The 19927-nt window shown below is 48.0% G+C and overlaps 1 protein-coding gene across 2 annotated transcripts in view; it reads right to left on the bottom strand.

The window, feature by feature from the left end:
• The window catches only part of CREB3L2 (cAMP responsive element binding protein 3 like 2), a 131827-nt gene extending 112771 nt beyond the window's left edge, over positions 1-19056 (bottom strand). Inside the window, exon 1 of one of the 2 annotated variants that reach the window (XM_056123997.1) lies at positions 18594-19056. In XM_056123997.1, the coding sequence (XP_055979972.1) occupies positions 18594-18695 (102 nt within the window). In that variant the 5' untranslated portion in view covers positions 18696-19056. Of the gene's footprint in view, positions 1-8516; positions 8598-18593 lie in introns of those variants that run through there. The other variant, XM_056123998.1, reaches the window with a different exon arrangement.
• Positions 19057-19927: the final 871 nt, after the last annotated feature.

The raw sequence follows: 19927 nt of genomic DNA, 5'->3' as shown, positions 1-19927 counted from the left end.
AGTGACAGCACAGAGGGCAGGGCGTTTGCCTTGCACACAGCCAACCTGGGTTTGATTCCCAGCATCCCATATGGTCCCCTGAGCACCGCCAGGAGTAATTCCTGAGTGCAGAGCCAGGAGTAGCCCCTGTGCCTCGCTGGGTGTGACCCAAAAAGCAAAAACAATTAAAAAAAAAAAAAGTCTTGAGTTCCAGAAGAGAAGGAGCATCAGACACAGGCTTCAAATAGCTTCTTTGCAAAGCCGGCCTGAAACTGCTAGGGTGCTGTGTTGAGGCATTGGAAAGGGGGTTCATTGACATCCCAGTTCTGTGAACTCTTCTGTAGAGAGAACATAGCAGGGTGCAAAGGAAAGAAGCAAAGCAGAGAGCCTGGAGCCCTTCTTCCCACAGATGGCACAACTGAAGGCGGCTCTCTCCTGAAGCACCCCTTCCAAAAACATGACTGTTCTAGAAAGCTGCAGCCAGCCAGGGTCAGAAGGCAGGGCTATGACTCCCAGGCTTTGCACTGCAGTTCATCCACAGCACTCAAAGTCAGTCCTCTGGGAAGGCCGCAGGGACAGGCCTCGTCACTGCAGACAGAGGACTCCCCTGCTTCTCCCTGGGGATGTGGTCCAGGGCTCATGAAGACCACGACAAGCCGGGCTGAACTTCCCCGAGGGAGAGTATTCTCAAGCCCCACCCCCAGTCCTGGAAAGGCTCCTGATCCTAGAAAAACAATGTGTGTGCATCCCAGCACAGAGGTCTTAGGAATGGGCCACACCCGCTGTGACTTCAAGAATGGTCACACCTGCCACCATCTTCATTCCCCTCCCCCGCCCCTGCAAACCTACAAAGATCTTTCAGTTCTGTGGACGCAGGTGACTGAAAACTGGAAGTATGAATTCGGTCTCGCAAATCAGTGCCAGGTCTTGAACCTAAAAAAAGACTCCAGGCAGATAGGAACTAAAGGGTTTCTGTCCCTAAATATGTGCGCACAATTAGGCCACACCAGGGCCACAGTGCTTAGGAGGAATAAACTTGCAAGTGCAAGGGAAGTTAGCTGTGGGGGTCAAATGTAAGCCGCAGCAACCTCAGTGAAACACAATCTGGAAGAGCTGAACGATTCTCAGAGAATAAATCACAAAAGTTGTCACCACAAGAAAAAAAAATGATATGAGGTGTGATCGCATGCACATTATCACAGTGTGAAATGATGATAGCTAAACTTACTGCGGTCATCACTCCTGCTGTAGACACAGTAACTCATTATGCCATCTACCTTACCCAAGCAAGGCAATGCATCAAGTAGTGCTCAGTACAACTAAAATCATCGTTGACCACATCAGGGAATGCTGTATTTCATTTGCTCCTTCTTTTCACCCCATTCTCTTTTTGTGGGGAAGGGATGATGGGGATCAAACCCAGGGCCTCACACACGGGGAGCATGTGCTCCTACCTCTGAGGAGCATCTAGCCCCTACTTTCCCTTAAAGTCTAGAATTTGGCTAGGATTTTCTTCCTCTGCTGCCCTGAAATCATTGGAGTAACTCAATCCGGTGGGCGTGGGGTCGGAACCTCAGACATCCTGGCCAATGGCCCTGATCAGGTATGGAAACTCTTGACTTCCATCATGCCACTCATTCTCCACTGTGCCTGGTGACATGGTCTAGGACCCAGAGGTGCTCCAGGGATGTGGGCTAGAGGCAGAGCTCCTGCCATGCAAGTATAATGCCACAAGGGCAATGCCAGCACCACCCAGTGTGCCAACTGCCACCCTGACAGCATGACTAAGTGTGCAATCCCTGGCCTACAGCAACCAAGTGAACAACCCATCTTCACCACCACACCAACAAAAAAAGGGGTGGGCAAGTCTCACGGGGCAGTGAAGGAGTGGGCCCTCCTTCCCCCCACTTCAATGGTACGCCGAGATGAAGCCACATCTGCCCATCATCTACGAAAGCCCCCACGTGGCCATGATCCAGAGACACAAAAACCAATCTCAGATCCGAGCAACTTGTGGCAGTGATTTCTTCAGACCCTAATTATTAAAATCTCAGAATTCCCGCACAACACTATATTATATCCACAACAAGCATTAAAAAACACATTGTTAGCAATTGCATTTTTGGCAGGTATGAGGGGTGGTGGGACTGGTCTTCAAATATCGAAGGTAACTAAAGTAGCACTGTAGCACTGTCCTCCCATTGTTCATGGATTTGTTCGAGAGGGCCCAGTAATGTCTCCATTGTGAGACTTATTGTTACTGTGTTTAGCACATGGAATACATCATGGGTAGCTTGCCAGGCTTTGCCGTGCAGGTGAGATATTCTCAGTAGCTTGCCGGGCTCTCCGAGAGGGGCAAAGGAATTGAACCCGGGTCGGCCGGCCAGCTGTGTGCAAGGCAAATGCCCTAGAGAAAGAATATTTTGCAAATTGTCTGCCACACAGGCAGGGGGAGGTGTGGAATTGGAGGTGGCGGAGGAGATACTGGGGATTTTGGTGGTGGAAAATGTGCACTGATGAAGGGATGGGTGTTTGATGACTGTATGACCGAAATTCAAACATGAAGTTTTTTTTACCGTATCTCACGGTGAATTAATAAAAAGTTAAAGAAAGAAAGAAAGAAAGAAAGAAAGAAAGAAAGAAAGAAAGAAAGAAAGAAAGAAAGAAAGGGGAGGAATAAAGGGACAGGTGGTAGACCGGAATCCAATCCCTGGTACCCATATGGTCTTGTGAGCTCCACCAGTAGTGATCCCTGAGGACAGAGCTAGGAGTAAGCCCTAAGCACTGGGTGTTATCAACACACACACACACACACACACACACACACACACACACACACACACACAATGGGAGGGGACTGGGGGGAGGAAGGAGAGAAAGGGACAGAAAGGCAGCCAGGAAGGCATCCAAGTAGGAGCGCCAGGGCCAGAGCCGTTCACTTTGCACCTAAGTCACCGTGTGTTTGGGGACTGTTCTGGTAGCCCCCAGGAAGCACCCACCATGGACAGCGAGCCAAGTGCCCGGCCAGTACCATCATCACCGTCTCGGAGAGTTCCATCCACAGAACTGGGGGGGCATGGAAATCGCTTGTCAGTGGGGACAGCGGGGAGGCTGGTGCTGTCTCCTGAATCCTGGCCTTCCCACCATCCTTCTCAGGATGGGAGTACTCAGCAGGCCACAGCACACTCCCTAGGAGCACTCAGCAAGCCACAGCACACTCAGATCCCAACAGGGAAGCAGGAGGGCAGGGAAAAGGGCATGGAGGGAGCCCGTTGGCTCTATCCACTCAACTATCCCGTCTCTCGGCTGGATTTCCATTTCTGCCTAAGAGCCTCAACTAACATCTCCAGGAAACACAGAGTCTCCATCCTCCAGGTGGAGCTGGCTAGCACACAGGAGGGAAAACCCAAAGGGTTTCCTAGCTGCTCCTTTGCTGCCTTGGTTTCCCATTTTCCTGGCATGCTGAGGGCATTCCAAGAAGGTGATGGCCTAGAACCCAGGCCTTTCCATTCTTGTCTCCAGCTGGGTTTGCTTGTGGCCTCCGAGGCCTCCTCAGTCCTCAGCCCCAGGCCTCCCAGCTGCTTCCAAATGTGGGTCACAGACTGCAGGAACATGCTGGAAGGAAAACTGGCAAATCCAGAGCAGAACCAGAAAAACAGCTCCTGGCACTGTCCCAGAGAGGAGTTCCATCTCAGGGTAGAAAGTTAAAAGTCAGAGTCACCAAGATGATTTTGGCTGCTCAGGTGACAAAGTAGAGAGTCCCCACGTTCTCCCCCCGCCCCACCACCACCAACTGTCCCACCCCCTCCTTTCCAAGGACAGTGTCTAATGCCCAGTGCGGGAGGAGGTGGGGAAAACACATGAGATTTTCATTCCACTCCACTGAGATCCACGGTCTGAAGGACATTTTCATTTTCAGTCAAAACAAAACCAGAAAACATCCTGCGCACACACATACATTTGAAGGTCTTCTGGGTTCTGTGCCAATTGGGCTTCACAAAAGGAAGCTTGTCTGTGGCTAATTAAAAAAAAAAAAAAAGGAAAAAAGGTAAAATGAAAGACTACCGTAGGTCACTCCAGTCTTAGAATCCACATTCCAAAAGTTTCAAACAGAGGGTGCTGATGGCGAGGTCAGACAGCCTGTGGTGGGGGGAAGGGGAGTTGATAGGGGACTCTGGGTACACTCTGCCCTATTTGACTGCAAGCCGACTAAAGCTATGCTTTAAAAAAAAGTGTTTTTTTTTTTTAAAGAATTCTTAAAACAAAAACAAATAACACCACATAGTTGTTTCAAACTGAAAAGACAGTTTCTAGTTGAAATCTGGTGATAAAAAGTTGGAATTTCAGGCTGGGGAGAGAGTTCAAAGGGCTAGAGCGCATGTCTTGCCTGCAGGAAGCCTAGGTGGAATCCCGGGCTGGGGGGGGACCCCATGATCTTGCCCAGCAGTGACCTCCAAGAAGAGACCCTGGAGCTCCAAGCCAGGAGTAGCCTCTGAGCACTGCAGGATGTGGCGCCCAAACCAACCAATTCCCAAAGATAAATTTTGCTGTCAGCTTAGAGACCCACTCAACCAGACCGTGGACTAGAGGAGCCTGGTGTGGTCTGGGCTGAGGAGGCTGCCGGCTCCCCACAGGTGCCTTCCAGAAGAAGGAAGACTCTTCTAGGTGCTATGTCCTCTTCAGGGCCTGCCTGATCAGGACACACCAGAGTCAGCCCAGAGTGCAGGGGGCTGGGACACCTGCCGGCCACCCAGCCAGAGGCCCCTTTGCAGAAACTGAAACCCAAGCTCTGCGGCTTAGCCCACATTTTCTTTGAAGTTTCATCCTTTATTTTCAAGAGCCTTCGACTGGAGAGCCCTCGGGCTCATTTTCTTATAACAAAACCTTTGTCCTCACCAGCCCTGTGAGTCCCACAAAGTGAGGACAATGAGATATTATTTTTTAACTCAGCCTGATCCTTTTTAACCATTGTTGATGTCTCTGTGGTGAGAACCTCCTCTGGCCACCACTGATTCTTTCAGATATTTTCTCAGTGGAGGTCTGATAAGGAGGGCCAGGCATGGCTTTGCCCCTCCCGAGCACAGTGGGTGTGACTCAAAAACAAAGAATTGGAAAGGCTCAAGTCTCCTGGCCTGGGATAAATCCCCAGGCCCTTTCAGGTACAATGAACTGCACACCCAAGGTCAGATCACTGCATGGCCAGAAGTCCAAGAACTATCAGGACACATTAGAAAAGGGGCATTTGCAAACTCCTTGCAGACCTGAAGGACATCTCCAGGGACAGAAGGACTCAACCCCGAGTCAAGGAAGCAAGGACCCTTATGAAAGTGCCCAGGCAACTGTGCAGGTTACCCAAGTCAATACTGACAAGAGATTTGAATAAATTTCCTATAAGAATGCGGTAGTGCGGGCTACTTCACATACCTCGCCCTTGGACGCGGTCATGCTCTCTGGGATCCTGGGATGGGATTTTCCTGGACTCTCCATATTTCTCTGCTTTTTCTGTGTCCCATCTTCAAACGCCTCCAAATTCCAGTAGGCGGGGGTCACACCCACCAACTGGCCCCCTGGCGCCGTGTAATCCCATCAACAGCCAAGACTCAGAGACTATAAAACCCAGCTCCGGGAAGAGAACAGCGCAGAGTCTCCTGCCCCCGCGTCTGGCTATCCTCACCAGGGCCCCTTAGAGGGGAGCGGGTTGAGTTTCCCTCCCCGCCCCAACCAGGGCTCCAGCAGCCGAAGACCTCCAGAACCAGCCACCACCATGCTGAGACCACTCTCCGCACACATGAAGGTACCGGCAGAGGAACAAAGGCCTACAGGTCCCGGGACTGAGATCTCCAAGCCTACTCGGATCAGGGCTGAGCATCCTCCACTCAGATCCTCCAAATTCCAGTAGGCGGGGTCACACCCACCAACTGGCCCCCTGGCGCCGTGTAATCCCATCAATGGCCAAGACTCAGAGACTATAAAACTCAGCTCCCAGAAGTGCACAGCCGCATTTGCGGCCGTGCGACATCTTATTATCTCATTCCTACTTTGGACAAACTGGCAGGCTACTAAATGTAACCTGCCCACATGGCAGAGTCTGGCAAACACCCCTTGGCGTACCCAATATGCCAAATACCAGTAACAATGATGGGTCTCATTCTCCTAACCCTGAAAGAGCCTTGAATATGGCACTTTTTTAAAAATCTCAGGGCTAGGATGAAGGAGACATTACTGGGGCCTTCTCGAGGGAATCGACGGATAACAGGATGGTCGTGATCTTCAGACGCCCCTCCTCCACCATTCCTTCCAGAATCATCCAGGGCTCCATTCTCAGCCTTTTCTCATGCCTCAGTCTGACCCTTACGTCCCTGGCCTATCTCCTGTGGACTTCTAACTCGACTGATCCTGACTCCCAAATCTCTAATTTGGACCTTCTCTCCAGAAGTCTATAGAAACTCTAGATCTGAGTTCCCACATTCCATGCAGGGTGTCTATCCTGAATCCATGCAGGGTGTCTACCCAGAAATCAGAACTGCCATTTTCAAAATTGAGCTTTTTATTCTGGGGGTGTGGGGTGGGGGGAGGGTTGGGGCCATACCTGGCTGTGCTCAGGGCTTTCTCTTGACTCTGCTCAAAAATTGCTCTCTTTTTTTTTCCTTCGCTTTCTGGGTCACACCCAGCTATGCACGGGGGTTACTCCTGGCTTTGCACTCAGGAATTAATTACTCCTGGCGGTGCTCAGGGGACCATATGGGATGCTGATGTTTGGAATGGAACCCTGGTCGGTCACATGCAAGGCAAACACCCAACCCGCTGTGCTATGGCTCCAGCCCCAGACATCGCTTATGATGGTGCTCAGGGGACATAAGTGGTGCTGGCTGGAGAAGCAAATCAGCAGGGCTGCATTCAAGGCATCTCAACCCCTGCACCATCTCCAATCCTGAACTGATTATTTATCACCTTCTCCATCTAACTCATTTCTCCTTCAAATAGTGCACTTTCACATCAATGGCAACACCAAAAACTCACTGGATGCCCCATAGCAGGTGCATAAGCAGGAACGTGGGTACCATCCCGCCTCCCCGCAGCCCCCCCCACCCTGGAAGTTCCTTTATTCCTTTCTCATCCCCCAGGGTCACGAGTCTCCAAATCTTGTTCCAGGGACCTCAATTCATATGACCCTTCCCCTCTGGTTCAACCCTTCGGGTTCTTCTTTGTGGATGAAAGGGTCCATCAGTAGATCATGTCCTGCCATTACTTCTTCCTCCAGCCCATCCTTCGAAACACTACATCTTCCTTTCTAAAGTACATCCTACTCCCACTGAACTCTGACTGCCCCACGTGTAGCAAAGTTTTTGTGATCTTCCTGCACCGTCCAAAACTCTCCATGGCATGCTCTAACTTTTTCAACTACTGCATCAAATGACTTGATATTCTCAGGATCTAACGTGATAGTTTATACATTCCTGCCCTGTATCTGCTATTCCCACTGCCTGGCAAACTCCTACTTAAGCTTCAGGAACCACTACTAAGAAACCCTGCCCTGTGAAACCCTCCTCACCTTCTCATTCTCTTCACACTTGTTATTCCACCTGCAGTGTTCCAGAAATACTTTACACGACACTAAAGCAAAATGTCTACTTGGCATTTTACAGCTATATTTAATTACTTTTGTTAACTACTTTCATTACTTTTCTCCTTTCCAACTCTTCCCATGGTCAAGAATGTATATCTTGCTCTCTAAAACATGCAGGGTTAAAGAAGCACTTCATACAGTGCTTCTGTGGGGGAAGGGGCCGCTGTAAGCAATATTTCCCCAGGATGCACAGGCAGGAAGTTAGGGGAAGGAAGGAGTTAATGGTTGAACTTTTAAAACTCTATGATTGAAAACCAGGGATTGAAATTTCTGTTTAACATAGGCCAGCAAGAAAACCATTTCATCACAAATCTTAATTTCCTCCAAGCATTCTTAAAACATTGCCCTATCAGTTTGAATCCTGCAGGCTCTTTCTCAGCCAAAAGGAATTTCCCTTTAAACAAAAACTATTCAGACATTTCCAAGATATGAAATGTTGAAAAACCAGGATTTTCCACTCAGACAACCAGGAAACTGTGCATTTTCCCCCCCAGACTCCTTTTATTTGCCAAGAAGTCTGAGGAGGGTCCCCCCCCCCCAACACACACACATATCTTCTTTTCTTTTATTAAAAAAAAAGTTTCCTACCTCTGTGCCTCTCTATTTTTCCATTCTTTACGTTGTCTGGTTTTCTCTCAAATGGTTTTTAAGTCAGAAAACAGAGGCCACAAAATGCACCTTTACAAGTTCCAAATGAATTGGCCAAATGAATCTTCCTGCTACTGTTTCAAGTAACCCATTCTTTTTAAGATTAGAGATTGAGATTTTTTTTTAAGGGAAGGAACATGGAGCTCAGTCAGAACTATGGAGTTTAAGGAACCTTGAGGCCACATGAGACAAAACCCATATTTCACAGTTGGATAAACTGTAAGCCTAGGATGTACGGTAACTCATACTATACAGAACTCACCATCTGCATGCTTTATGCTCCAAAGAAAATCTCTCTTCCAAAGGCCACCACCCTTAATACTTCTAATAAGAAGCAGCAGAGAAATTCAAATGGCTCACGGGAACCCATCTCAACGCTTTTAAAGCAGCCTGTGCCTTGAATGACATCAGCAAAGTCTGGATAAATAAATTACGCCAGAATAGAGTAACTCGAAAGGCAGGCAAAGTAACACCAGGCTACTAAAACTGAGCAGAAGAACAACAGCTCTGTAAGCCAGAGAGAGAAATAAATGGTGCATGATCTAAGAAGTTATGTCTGACTTTCTCACCAAACTTTCATACAGTTCCAGAAAAACAGACACATGCTCACAGAACATTTCTAAGGGGTTCCTGAGTCAAACAATAAGCAACAAACCAATCAAGATACAGTCTGAAATCCCTGGCAGATTCTGCAAACAAATGTGTCTCAATAATGCCCTGTGAACTTATCAAGGGTTTATACTTACAAGAGAGCTGACTCGCTGAACATTCCCGGAGATAAATAAGGCACAGTGATAAGTGGGATCAAAGTGTTCCCACTCAGACCAAGATTCAAGGGTTACCCAGCCAGAGCTGTTCTACAGGAAATGACCCAGAAAGATCTCTAGTCACCCTCCCGCATGCCATCAACAGAAGAAGAACAGATTGCAAGATCTGAAAACCAACTGTGTTAACATTGATAGGGGAGCCCAGAAGCATGTAGAGGTAGACCAGAAGGCTACACAGCAAATGCTGACACAAGAAAGTCAGTGAAGGAAGAAAAATTTAGCCTTAGTGATGGAACCCAAAGCAGGAATGAGCTCCAAGATGATGACCATGGAGTCAGAAATGTCTTCACACTTCCCTCAGATCTAGTAGGAAAAGTAAGAAAAGCAATTATATGTAAGGTTCAGAGATATCTGAGGACCTTCCGGTAGAATGGGGATTAGATGATATAAGAGTAAGCAGAAAGCAAGGAAATGAAGGTCCCTCCTAGGATAGAAGGCCTGGCAGTAAGCAAAGAGAGAAAAAGTGAGCAAGAAGGGACACTAAGATCTGGCAAGCATGCATTCAAGGCAGACACCTGTGTTTAGAGAAAAAGGTAGAAATTGGAGAGGAGAGGAAATGAAGATATCAGAGGAAGAATAATTACAGGTCCACTGTTCTTTCTGAATGATGTCACACACCTGAAGTCGGGACAACTCTTCCTCAAAAGGAGAGCTTAGTTACAACAGGCCAGAGGGTGACCCGTGAAAGTCACCGAGGTCCAAAGTCACAGAACTCAAGTCTCTCAACACAAAAGCTGCCTGCCCCCAAAGTTGGCTCTTTCCATGACTCTGCCTTCACCTCACTCTAAGTACTCGGGACCCTGAACTAGAGAGTGGTACTGCATGACCCAATGAAACCTCATGCCACTTTCATATGAAATTCTTAGATTTGCAGAAGCATTCGCAAGAATACAGAGTACTACAAAATATTAACAAAAGCAGCCAAGACCACAGAGTTTGTCCTTTCTCCAAGACTGCCTCATTTTCATTTTATTGTGCGTTGAGCAGGTGTATTATGTGCCTCTGAGCATCTTGTGCTTGATGAAGCATCATGGGAGATATAGAAAAGGCAGTCATGGGTCTGGTCCTCAAGGAGCCTCTGTGAAGACTGAGCAAAGTTCTCTCCTGCTCTCAGCAGCAGAGACCCCATAAATAAAATAAGTCACCACTTCCTATGTGCCTCTGGGGAGAAACTATGCAGTTCAAATTGGGGGAAATGAAAGTAACTTAAAACTTTCCTTGGGAAAGCTGGGGAACAGTCAGGGAAAAGGGAAAGGGAGGGATAAATTCGACAGTGACCCAGAGATGATGCATCTCATTGCTGACGTTCAGTCTTGACTCTCAAAGGACATAAAACATGATAACACTCTCTCATTCAAAAGATAGCTCACTTGCAAAACTCAAATTCCCTGGAGCCACAGGCAGACAACTCTACCAAAACCCCAGCCAAGACCTAGGGCCATTTGCTCCCGAGACCAGCAAGCAACAGGTAAAAGCCAGGCTGAGATGGGCAGTTCGAGCTGTAACCAAGCCCAAGTAACCTTATCAAGATTTGAATGGCCCGATGCAACCCGAAAACAGCTTCTTTGGAAATGTCACTCTGTTTTCTTACTTGATGACTTGAGATTGTGTTGGTCTCTAACAGAACAAGTCGTTCTTATCTTGTATGACAAGTATGAGTACAGGCTCAACTAGTAACTTCCTGCCCTCATATTTATGCCTCAGAGAGAGAGAGAGAGTTCAGATAATACTGTTAATTCTAAAATCCCTAGTTAGTAAACTGGGACACAACCGCCGGGTCCCTTCACAAGGGCCTGATCATGTATCTCCAAAAGGTTATTCCTGTCTCTATGGGTCTTTCTTCACTAGCTGCTGTTACACAGCTAAATAATGTTCTTAGATTTCTCTGAGTTCTTGGTATGATCTTTCAATCTCAAAGCTAATTATTGCAAATTTAAATATTTTTCCATTTGCCATGCCAGTTCTCAGATAAAACAAAAGCCATTGGTTAAATAGACTATTTCACAGAGGGGCACTGCAAATGGTTCTACTGATCAGACCTCCATTATCTCCCCCATCCCTAGATTATTCTAAGCCAATCACATATACCCCTTTCCAGCCATTGGCTTATTCATACTGCTGGAATCCAATTCTTGCCAATAAGGTTAAGGAGAAATCAACTGGTGGGCTTCACAAAAACAAATATTTCTTCTATTCTTCAAAGGGACCCAGGTAAGACACAACCTCTCTTTGTCCTCTGGATGTCATTATTTTGAGCTGAACTCCTAGCTCCGAGCTGCTTCAGGTTGCCTCCAACCAGAAGATGACACCTACCCTGGGGTGCAGAGCATCAAGGTCCATGTTGACACTAAGGACTGGTTGAGCTGGCCAAACAAAACGTTAGACTCTGGAACTCTTGAAACAAAACATATAAATTCTTATTGTATAAAATATTAAAATCTATTTCAGTTCCCCACAGCTGGAGGCACTGAAGTTTGAGTCAATTATTACTCGAGGAATAATACCTCATTTCTCATGCAAGAGCAACTAACTTCCTTATCACAGCTCTGCCTCTGCAGACATCAGTCAGGGATCCTTTGTGAACAAGGACAAACACAAAACTCAGTGTTGTCCTCTCCACTGTCAGGACTGTGTACAGACCACCTTTTCTAAACCTGTGTACACCATGAGTACACCATTTCAGAGATAATACTATGTCAGGCCTAAACTTTTTTGCCAAATGGGGTTATTCCAAGGAAGGAGGGGTCATCACAGATGAAACGTATAAACCGAGAGAGGGAGCGGAGCACAAGACCAGGAGGTCAACTGGTAGGACAAAGGGACCAACAAAAGGAAGAAGCCTTGAAGGAAGCTGATAAGCATGCCTTAGATCATAGATAAATCAGTGACGTAAAGGATGCCCTAGGAATAAGAGGCATGTGTAGAACAGGGCAGGTGTGGAGCAAGGGCTCTCTCCACTTCCTAAATAGTCTTCCTCCTCTACCCATCCCTAGGCTCTCCTTTTGAGATTCACCCTGTTAGCCTAGAGTAATCATTACTTATAAGTGCCCACCTATGACTCTTAGGTTAAGCCTGACTAATATTTGAATTTCTTTTATAAAATTATCCCTTCTTTTTTACTGTAAGAAGGGGAGTGTGGGGGGCTGGAGCGATAGCACAGCGGAAGGGCATTTACCTTGCACACGGCCAAGCAGGGTTTGATTCCCAGCATCCCGTATGGTCCCCCAAGCACCAACAGGAGTAATTCCTGACTGCAGAGCCAGGCGTAATCCCTGAGCATCGCTGGGTGTGACCCAAAAAGAAAAAGAAAAAGAAAAAAAAGGGGGGCGGAGTTTGAAAGAGAACAGTTACAATGAAGGGGGGGGCTCCAGAATGGGATGCTGTCACCACTCCTCAAGGCAGATCATTGTTGTAAGAGCCCAGACTCAAGCAATCACCTGCTTAATTAGACCAGAGAAGCGCAGTGTTTCGAAAAGAGGGGGAAGCATGTACCTTTATGCAAATTTTGGAAATCAGGTGATGAGGAATGAGACTCTCAAGTTAGGAAGACTCAGGTTCTTCTCTAAGCTTTCGCCAAGAGTCAATAATAAAGGAAGCAAACAACCCAAAAGCTTCGGTCTCCTCTGGAGGCCACAGCAGTAGACACTGTTCTTTGGGGAGGAAGAGGGACGAAGCCCTGGTGAGATTAGCCAGCTCTGCTCCAACAATCGGGAGTGGATATGGAAGCTACTAGCCAGCCCACGAATGCCAGGCTAGTTGACCATTCCTTCACTGCCAACCTACCCCCTTGAGATCTGCCTCTTCATTTTTCAGAACCAAAATTTCCGTAGTGTGAAACGTAATCATTTTATAGTAACTGTACGTAAATGTGAACTCAGCATTTAAAACCATCAGGACTTCAGTCATTTGGGGGAAGATTTTGTCGTCCTCACTGCAGACACTTTTAAAGAGATAAAACCATTGCAAAAGTTTCTAAAATCCTTGTTTTCCAGTTTGCCAAACTTCCCAGCCATGAGGGAATTAGTAATTATCACTGAGCTCCTCATACACAAGCTTCCACTCTGAAGTAAACATGAAAAATATTACATTTAATGATTACATTAAATCATTTTCTACCAAGTTAAATCGTTTCCACGATTCTTTGCCAGGACTGACATGGACTCAGCACATCTTAGTTTTACTATGTCCCCAGATCCTCCTCTGTCCCCCGAGAAAATTCAGGCTGGAATTAAGACCAGCTTTTTGTGGATCTCTAAGTTGCGATTTTTGTTTTTTGTTTTTGGGTCATAGCCAACAATGCTCTCAAGTTACTCCTGGCGGTGCTTGGGGAGCCGTATGGGATGCTGGGATGAAACCCAGGTTAGCCGCATGCAAGGCAAATGCCCTACCTCCTGTAATATCGCTCTGGCCCCTTTAAGTTGCAATTTTTAATCTTCTAAATATACCCAGAGAGTGAAAATCTGAACAGTATGAAAGGGAGATTGTATAAATAACTCTTCTTTCATTGCTTAACCGCCAAGGCCTCCAAATCCCCTCGCCTGAAACAATTGTTCATTTCTTGAGCTACTACACAGTCTGGACAGTTATATGCACATCGATAAAATTCATAGACTATCTCCTCTTTAAATTGTATAATCTCACAGTGAAGTACCAGGAATGAAGTTGGCCCAAATCTTATAGAAAAACAGGATATGTATTAAAAATGCCCAACGAGCCAGAGAGACATTACAGGGATGAAGGCACTGGCCCGCCATGCAGCCAACCCATTAGATCCCCAGCATCACGTACAGTCTCGGCACTGCCAGAAGTGACCCCTCAGCACTGCTGGGTGTGGCTCAAAATCCGCTCCCCCTCCCCTCCTACTCAATAATTAAATTAACAAGTAGATATGTCCAACATCCAGGCAGATTTGGGGGAACAAACAGTACTGATCAACATGACGTGAAACCATCAAGAGCCACAGTTTTCATTTTCAAACGTGCCATTTTCCCCCAACCCACCTTGAGCCTACAACACTTTCAAAATGTTCAACTCGCTGGCTTAAAATATTTCATTGCCCGCCCCCAGCGCCATCTTACAGCACACAGTAGCAAAGAAAAAAACCGGCTGGAGGGCCCCACAGCTCCCGGAGAATGCTCCGGCCCCGGCCAGAGCTGATATCGCCGGGAGGTCCCAGAGGGGGTAGGTGCTGTCTCCCCGCCTTCCCCAGATGGAATCCCGGTGACCATGAGCTTCTACAAGCATGGCTTTGGCATGTGTACCAGGACTTTTTCCTGAACCACGCGGCCACATAAGCAGCTGTGCGACATTTCTTGATATGCAAAGTGATCAATGGATAGCAAATGATATAGCATTTTTCCCTGAAAATCAGGCTTGAATGATGATAGGAAAATCTGAGTAAGAGAATGCCCAACCGAAAAAAAAAATTCATTATCTGTATGGGAACTTTTGCTTTTATTAAGTTTCAAGAGAAAGTCCAAAGCTGTCATAATTGCGGGTCTAACCAGCAAGTCCACCTTTGCCCAATCTCTGTCCTCATTTTTTTGTGACTCTGAACCAAGAATTGTTGCTAAGCATCTAAATGAGAGAGGCAAGACCCTGGTGGCTCACGGGAGGCACCCAGGGATATTACAATCCCAGCCTCGGGCAATTTGAACCTTTTATGTTCTTAAAATCAGGGAGGTGACAGGTTTGCTGAAGCAGCATGAGCAACCATGCATGTGGGAACAAAATCCCAATTTCAGACAAATATAGCCATCCTGCTGGGCAGGGTGGACAGCTGCAGGTAAACGTTAGCTCCCTCTGCACTCAGCACTGTCTGATTCTCTGGACACCCTCTCCATCCTCTGCCTCGGTTTCTTCTGTTTAAATATGGATCCTCCATTCAGACAGCACCGTGGCAAGAACCTGGGCTTCACATGCAGGCAGATCGGCCAAACCTTGGGCTTATCACTGTCATAATGTATTACTGTGGGACCTTCACCTACTCGCTTAAACTTACTAAACCCTGATTTTCTTGGGTGTAAAATAAAAATAATAAAAATGGTGCCCATATTAAGCCATAGTGCAATTTTGTTTTATTTTTGTTTCTTTGTTTTTTAGGCTGGACTCACCTGTGCTCAGGGCTTACTCCTTGCTCTGTGTTGGTTAGGGGACCAAGGCTTAAACCCAGCTTGGACACATGACAGGCAAGTGTCCCTACCTACCTACTGTACTACCTCAGTGCAGTTTTGATAAATGTGAAACACAACACTCTCAGCGGGAAGAGCCACATCACCAGTGCAGTCTGAACTGATGGGCTGAGAGATAGCAAGAGAAAGCATGGAAGCCAACGTGGGGTTATGCAGGGCTGCACAGGTGTGGGCGTGAGGAACAGACCCCCTTACACGCCATGAACTTTCACCAGACAATGCACCTCTCCCTCTTCCTAACTTACATCTATATTTTACCCGCCCTGCAGGCTTTCCAAGCACACCGGCCAATCCATAAACTTGGAACCATCACCAGATTCTTCCTACACCAGGCATTATATCTCACCAGTAACCTATACTTAAAAAGAAAATGACTGGCCAAAGCAGGACCATCTAAACCCCACAGTAATGTCAGAGGCTCAAGCCGGCCACATGCCAGCCTTGGGGCTTTTTGCTCTGGTTTATCCTGCTGAATTAATGTTTCTCCCTCCTTCTACCTATCTTCAGATCACCTTTTTAAAAATTATTCTTGTGGGCCAGAGCAATAGTACAGCAGGTAGGGCATTTGCCTTGCATGCGACCAACCCGAGTTCAATCCTCGGCATCCCATATGGTTCCCCAAGCACCGTCAAGAGTAATTCTTGAGTGCAGAGCCAGGAATAATCCCTGAGCATGGCCGGGTGTGACCCAAAAAGAAAAAAATATTATATTCTCTGGGGGAAGGGAGATGGTGGGTGGGCCACACCCAGAGGTGCTCAGACACTTCCTGGCTCTGTGTGCAGGAATAATTCCCTGGTGGGGTTTTGGGGACCACAGATGGTGCCTGGGACTCAAACCACGGCAGGCCACATGTAAGACAAGTGCCTTATCTCCTGTACTATCTCCCCAGTCCCTGACCCACTTTTTATGGGAGGTTTATTCTGTTCACTATATTCAATAATATATTCTGTTCTCTTTTCTTCCTGTTTTCTCCCTCTCCTTCCTTGCCTTGTTCTACATTCATTTACCCGAATCAGTTAAAAACGTTATATTTATTATTTGTTTCTCTCCCCAACTATAATGTTTCTCAAATTCAAGAATTTATTTCTGATCTTATTGATGGATATATCCCAAGTGTTTAGCACAGCTATTAATTGAAAGAAAAGTTAATTTTTGAATGAATGCATAATCAGGCCATCCTTTTCCTACCCAGGAATCAGACCTTCCCACACAGTCGAACAAAAGGCAGTGATAATCAGTTCTGCAACTGGATATCCAGCAGACTTCAAGAAACAGATGGGAAAGTTTTCAAATCTCCACCACACTCCCCTCAGCTTCCAAAGAATATAATCCAGTCACCCATGCGGCGGCTAAATCCAAGACCTCATTCGACACAAATTAATAATACACAGTTTGTGGGTAACAACCTGCAGCCTTTTGTGTCAGTGGGGTTGCCCGGAAAGGTCACAGAAATGGTTTTTCAAAAAAACCATACATCACTGCTTCATCCCAAAGAGAGAAAGGAGTCCTACTGGCCTACACCCTAAAGCCAGGATAAAGATGCACATTGGAGCTCATCCAGGCTGTTCCCTCTCCCTCTCTCTCTCTCTTTCCCTCTCCCCCACTCTGTCTCACATACACACTCACACGTGTGCGCACATACATATACACACATCACAGGGTCCACAAAAGCAAACGTGGACACCTGTTCTGAATCCAGACAACGAGCTGAGAGACAACCCCAAAGCTACACATTTCAACTGCTGGGTGAGGCATTTTCACCATGAAAGACTGGCCAGGTGCCTTGAGAGTACAGAAGAGGTAGGGTGCTTGCCTTGCATGATGCCTACCCCAGTTCCATCCCCAGCACTGCCGGAAGTGACCTCTGAGCACAGGAGCAGGAGTAGCTTCTGAATACCAGTGGCTATGCCCCCTCCACGCACTCCCTTCACATCCTAACCCCCCCCCCCCTCCACCCCTGGCCATGAATCTGTTTTAGAATTTTATCGAGAGCTGCATCTCTGCAAATGGTTAAACCTAGTTGGAGTCAGGAACAGCTGGACTCCCCAGTTATCTGCAGACACTCCGGGGTCAATGCGTTCCAAAGACTGTACGGATGACAGGAAGCACATCTGGGTTCCCAGCCGGGAGCAGCCCACATGGTCTCCTCTGGAAGGCTGGGAGCAAAGCTTGGCAGGTTACCCTCAGCATCTGGCTTTTGCCCCTGCGTGAACTGCCACTCCCTCTCAGCCCTGCACTCCTCCTTTTCTGGGAGTTACTGTTGTTGTTGTTTAAAAACAAGTCATTTCCAACCACCACAAATGCTCTGGTGGAAATCACAAGGATATTCATCTCTTTTCCCAAAATAACGCCAGTCAGAGGCAAAGGCCAAAGAGGTGGAGCTTGCAGGCTATTTTGTCAAAGTTTCAAATATCCTGGCTCTGACCTCATTAAAAGAATCACCAGGGGGAACAGCCCAACCTCCCAGTTTTCTCTTGAAGACAGTGGGCTGCTGTTCCTGCTCCTTCTCCTCCTTCTCTTCCTCCTCTTCCTCCTCCTCCTCCTCCTCCTCCTCCTCCTCCTCCTCCTCCTCCTCCTCCTCCTCCTCCTCCTCCTCCACCTCCTCCTCCTCTCTAATTACAAACTTCTGCACTTACAGGAAAGAAACAAAGAACCGTCAGTGCTCAGTGCTGTAAACCAAACCTCATTTTGCCAAGGTTATACCAAAGCAATCCAAGGCAAAGTTCGAACAGGAAGGTGTATGTTCCTCTGGGCAGAAGCCCCATCATTTCCAACCACTGGGACCAGTCCCCCCACTCACCCCACCATCCCACCCTAACTTCTCCAAAGCCCTTTCTGAAACAGGCAGCCGGCCTCACATTTTCCATACTCCTCTGGCTCTTTCCTTTCAAGGGGGAGGAAGCGGCATTCTTGGCCCTCCAACAATCTTCCTTGAAGGAGAAGGGGCCTTTTCAGCTCCCCGTGCAGAAAGACCGACTCAGGAAGGCGCAGACGCAACAGAAGCAAGCATTATCTCCCCAGCAACCCCCTCCTCGGGGCTTACAGGACTACTAGGGGGTGCGGGGAACGCCACCAAGGATGGGGAAAGGGCCTCCCCCTCCGCGGGAGGGAAGAAAAGCCTACATTGTTAATAAGATTATCAGGTGTCACCACTTCTGCTGGAAGTTTCACCTGGCAGCTGCTGCACCTCCGGGCCAGCCACACCTCCCGCCCGCTGCAGCGGTTCCCCGGGAGCCGGCCCGGTTCACTGGCCCCCGGCTGTTCCTATGGTGACAGCTCGTCCCCGGCCAGCCTCCCTCGCCCGCCCCGCCGAGTCCTCACCGTGGGATAAGCGAGAGCCTCGGAGTCCCCGGGCTCTGACAGCTCGCTCAGCTTGCGGTCCCACTGCAGGACGCTCTGCTCCCCGCTCTCCAGCACCTCCATAGCGGTCCGTCCGGGCGCGCCGCGGGGGCCGAGGCTGCGGGGTGGGGGTGGGGTGGGGGGCAGAGCCGCCCGGGAAGCCTGGGCTTGGGCTGCGTGTGCGTGTCGCTTATGCACTTGGAAGGAAAGAAGGATCGCTCCTCGGCCCGCGCCACAAGCGCCCGGGGATCCCGTCCGCGCGCGCGGTCCTCCGAGGGCCAAGCGCTGGGCGCGCGGGTGGCAGGGGTTAAGTCAGTGCAAGGAGGGCCTCCAAAATAAAGGCAGCTCGGCTTTCATTCCCTACCCCACCCCCCCACAAAAAAAAAGAAGAAAGAAGAAGAAGATCTCCGCAGCAAAGTTCACTTTCCACTACAACGCCAGACACAAACTTTGAGACGCTCCAGAGCTCCAGGGATCCGCTCGGGATCCAGCTACGGCTCCACCTCCCTCCCCTCCCCCGCAAGACAGTGTCCAATCGGAGCCGCCCATGGGCAATCGTACCCAATCAAAAGTCTAGCTTTCCGCCATGTCCCGCCTCCAAAGGCAGGGGGAGCCCGCGGGAGCCTCCGCCCAATCTGTGGAATGTAGGCGGGGAGCGCTTTGACGTCACCGAGGACCGCCTCCTGCCCGAGAGCGGCCGGCAGCCGGCTGTCTGTGGCAGAGGACCAATGAAATGCGCGGATCCCAGAGTGAAGGACTGAGGATAGAGCCAATGAAAATTGAGCGCTTGGGTAGGCCAGCCAATGAAATAACGACAAGAATACATTTTATAAAAGAAGGAGGGTGCGCTTCTGTTTGCGAATGCAGACACTTAGGGAGCGCTTGTAGCGAAAAACTTTCAGTACGGGGCAACTTTGTGTACTGCCCTAAATAGTTTTCAGTAATTTAGGCCATTTGAGTCATATTTTATTTAAAAAGACTTGCCTATGGTACCAATGCAATTTCCTACCACACATGAATTTGTATTAGCACGGTTCTTGCGAATTTGTCGGTTTCTTCGCCAGATTTTCGCCCTCTTCCGTTGGTGTTCTCCTGATAAATTTAGGGCTTCGCTTAATCTTTTTTTTTTTTTATTCACCCTACAGTCATTGACAAGAGAGGCGTCCTGAGCTAGGATTCACAGAGCATTTATCCCAGAGGTGTCAGGCATAAGCATAAAAATAATATAATTTTTTTATTTTTTATTTATTATTAGGCATGGATATAATTTCGGAAAGTGATTATCTGCAGTAAGGAAAAATAAAAGCAGATTAAGC

The sequence above is a fragment of the Sorex fumeus genome, unplaced genomic scaffold (genome assembly GCF_029834395.1).
Source record: "Sorex fumeus unplaced genomic scaffold, SorFum_2.1 ptg000048l, whole genome shotgun sequence".
In the NCBI taxonomy this organism is placed as follows: Eukaryota; Metazoa; Chordata; class Mammalia; order Eulipotyphla; family Soricidae; genus Sorex; species Sorex fumeus.
This window is presented reverse-complemented; position numbering and strand designations above follow the sequence as displayed.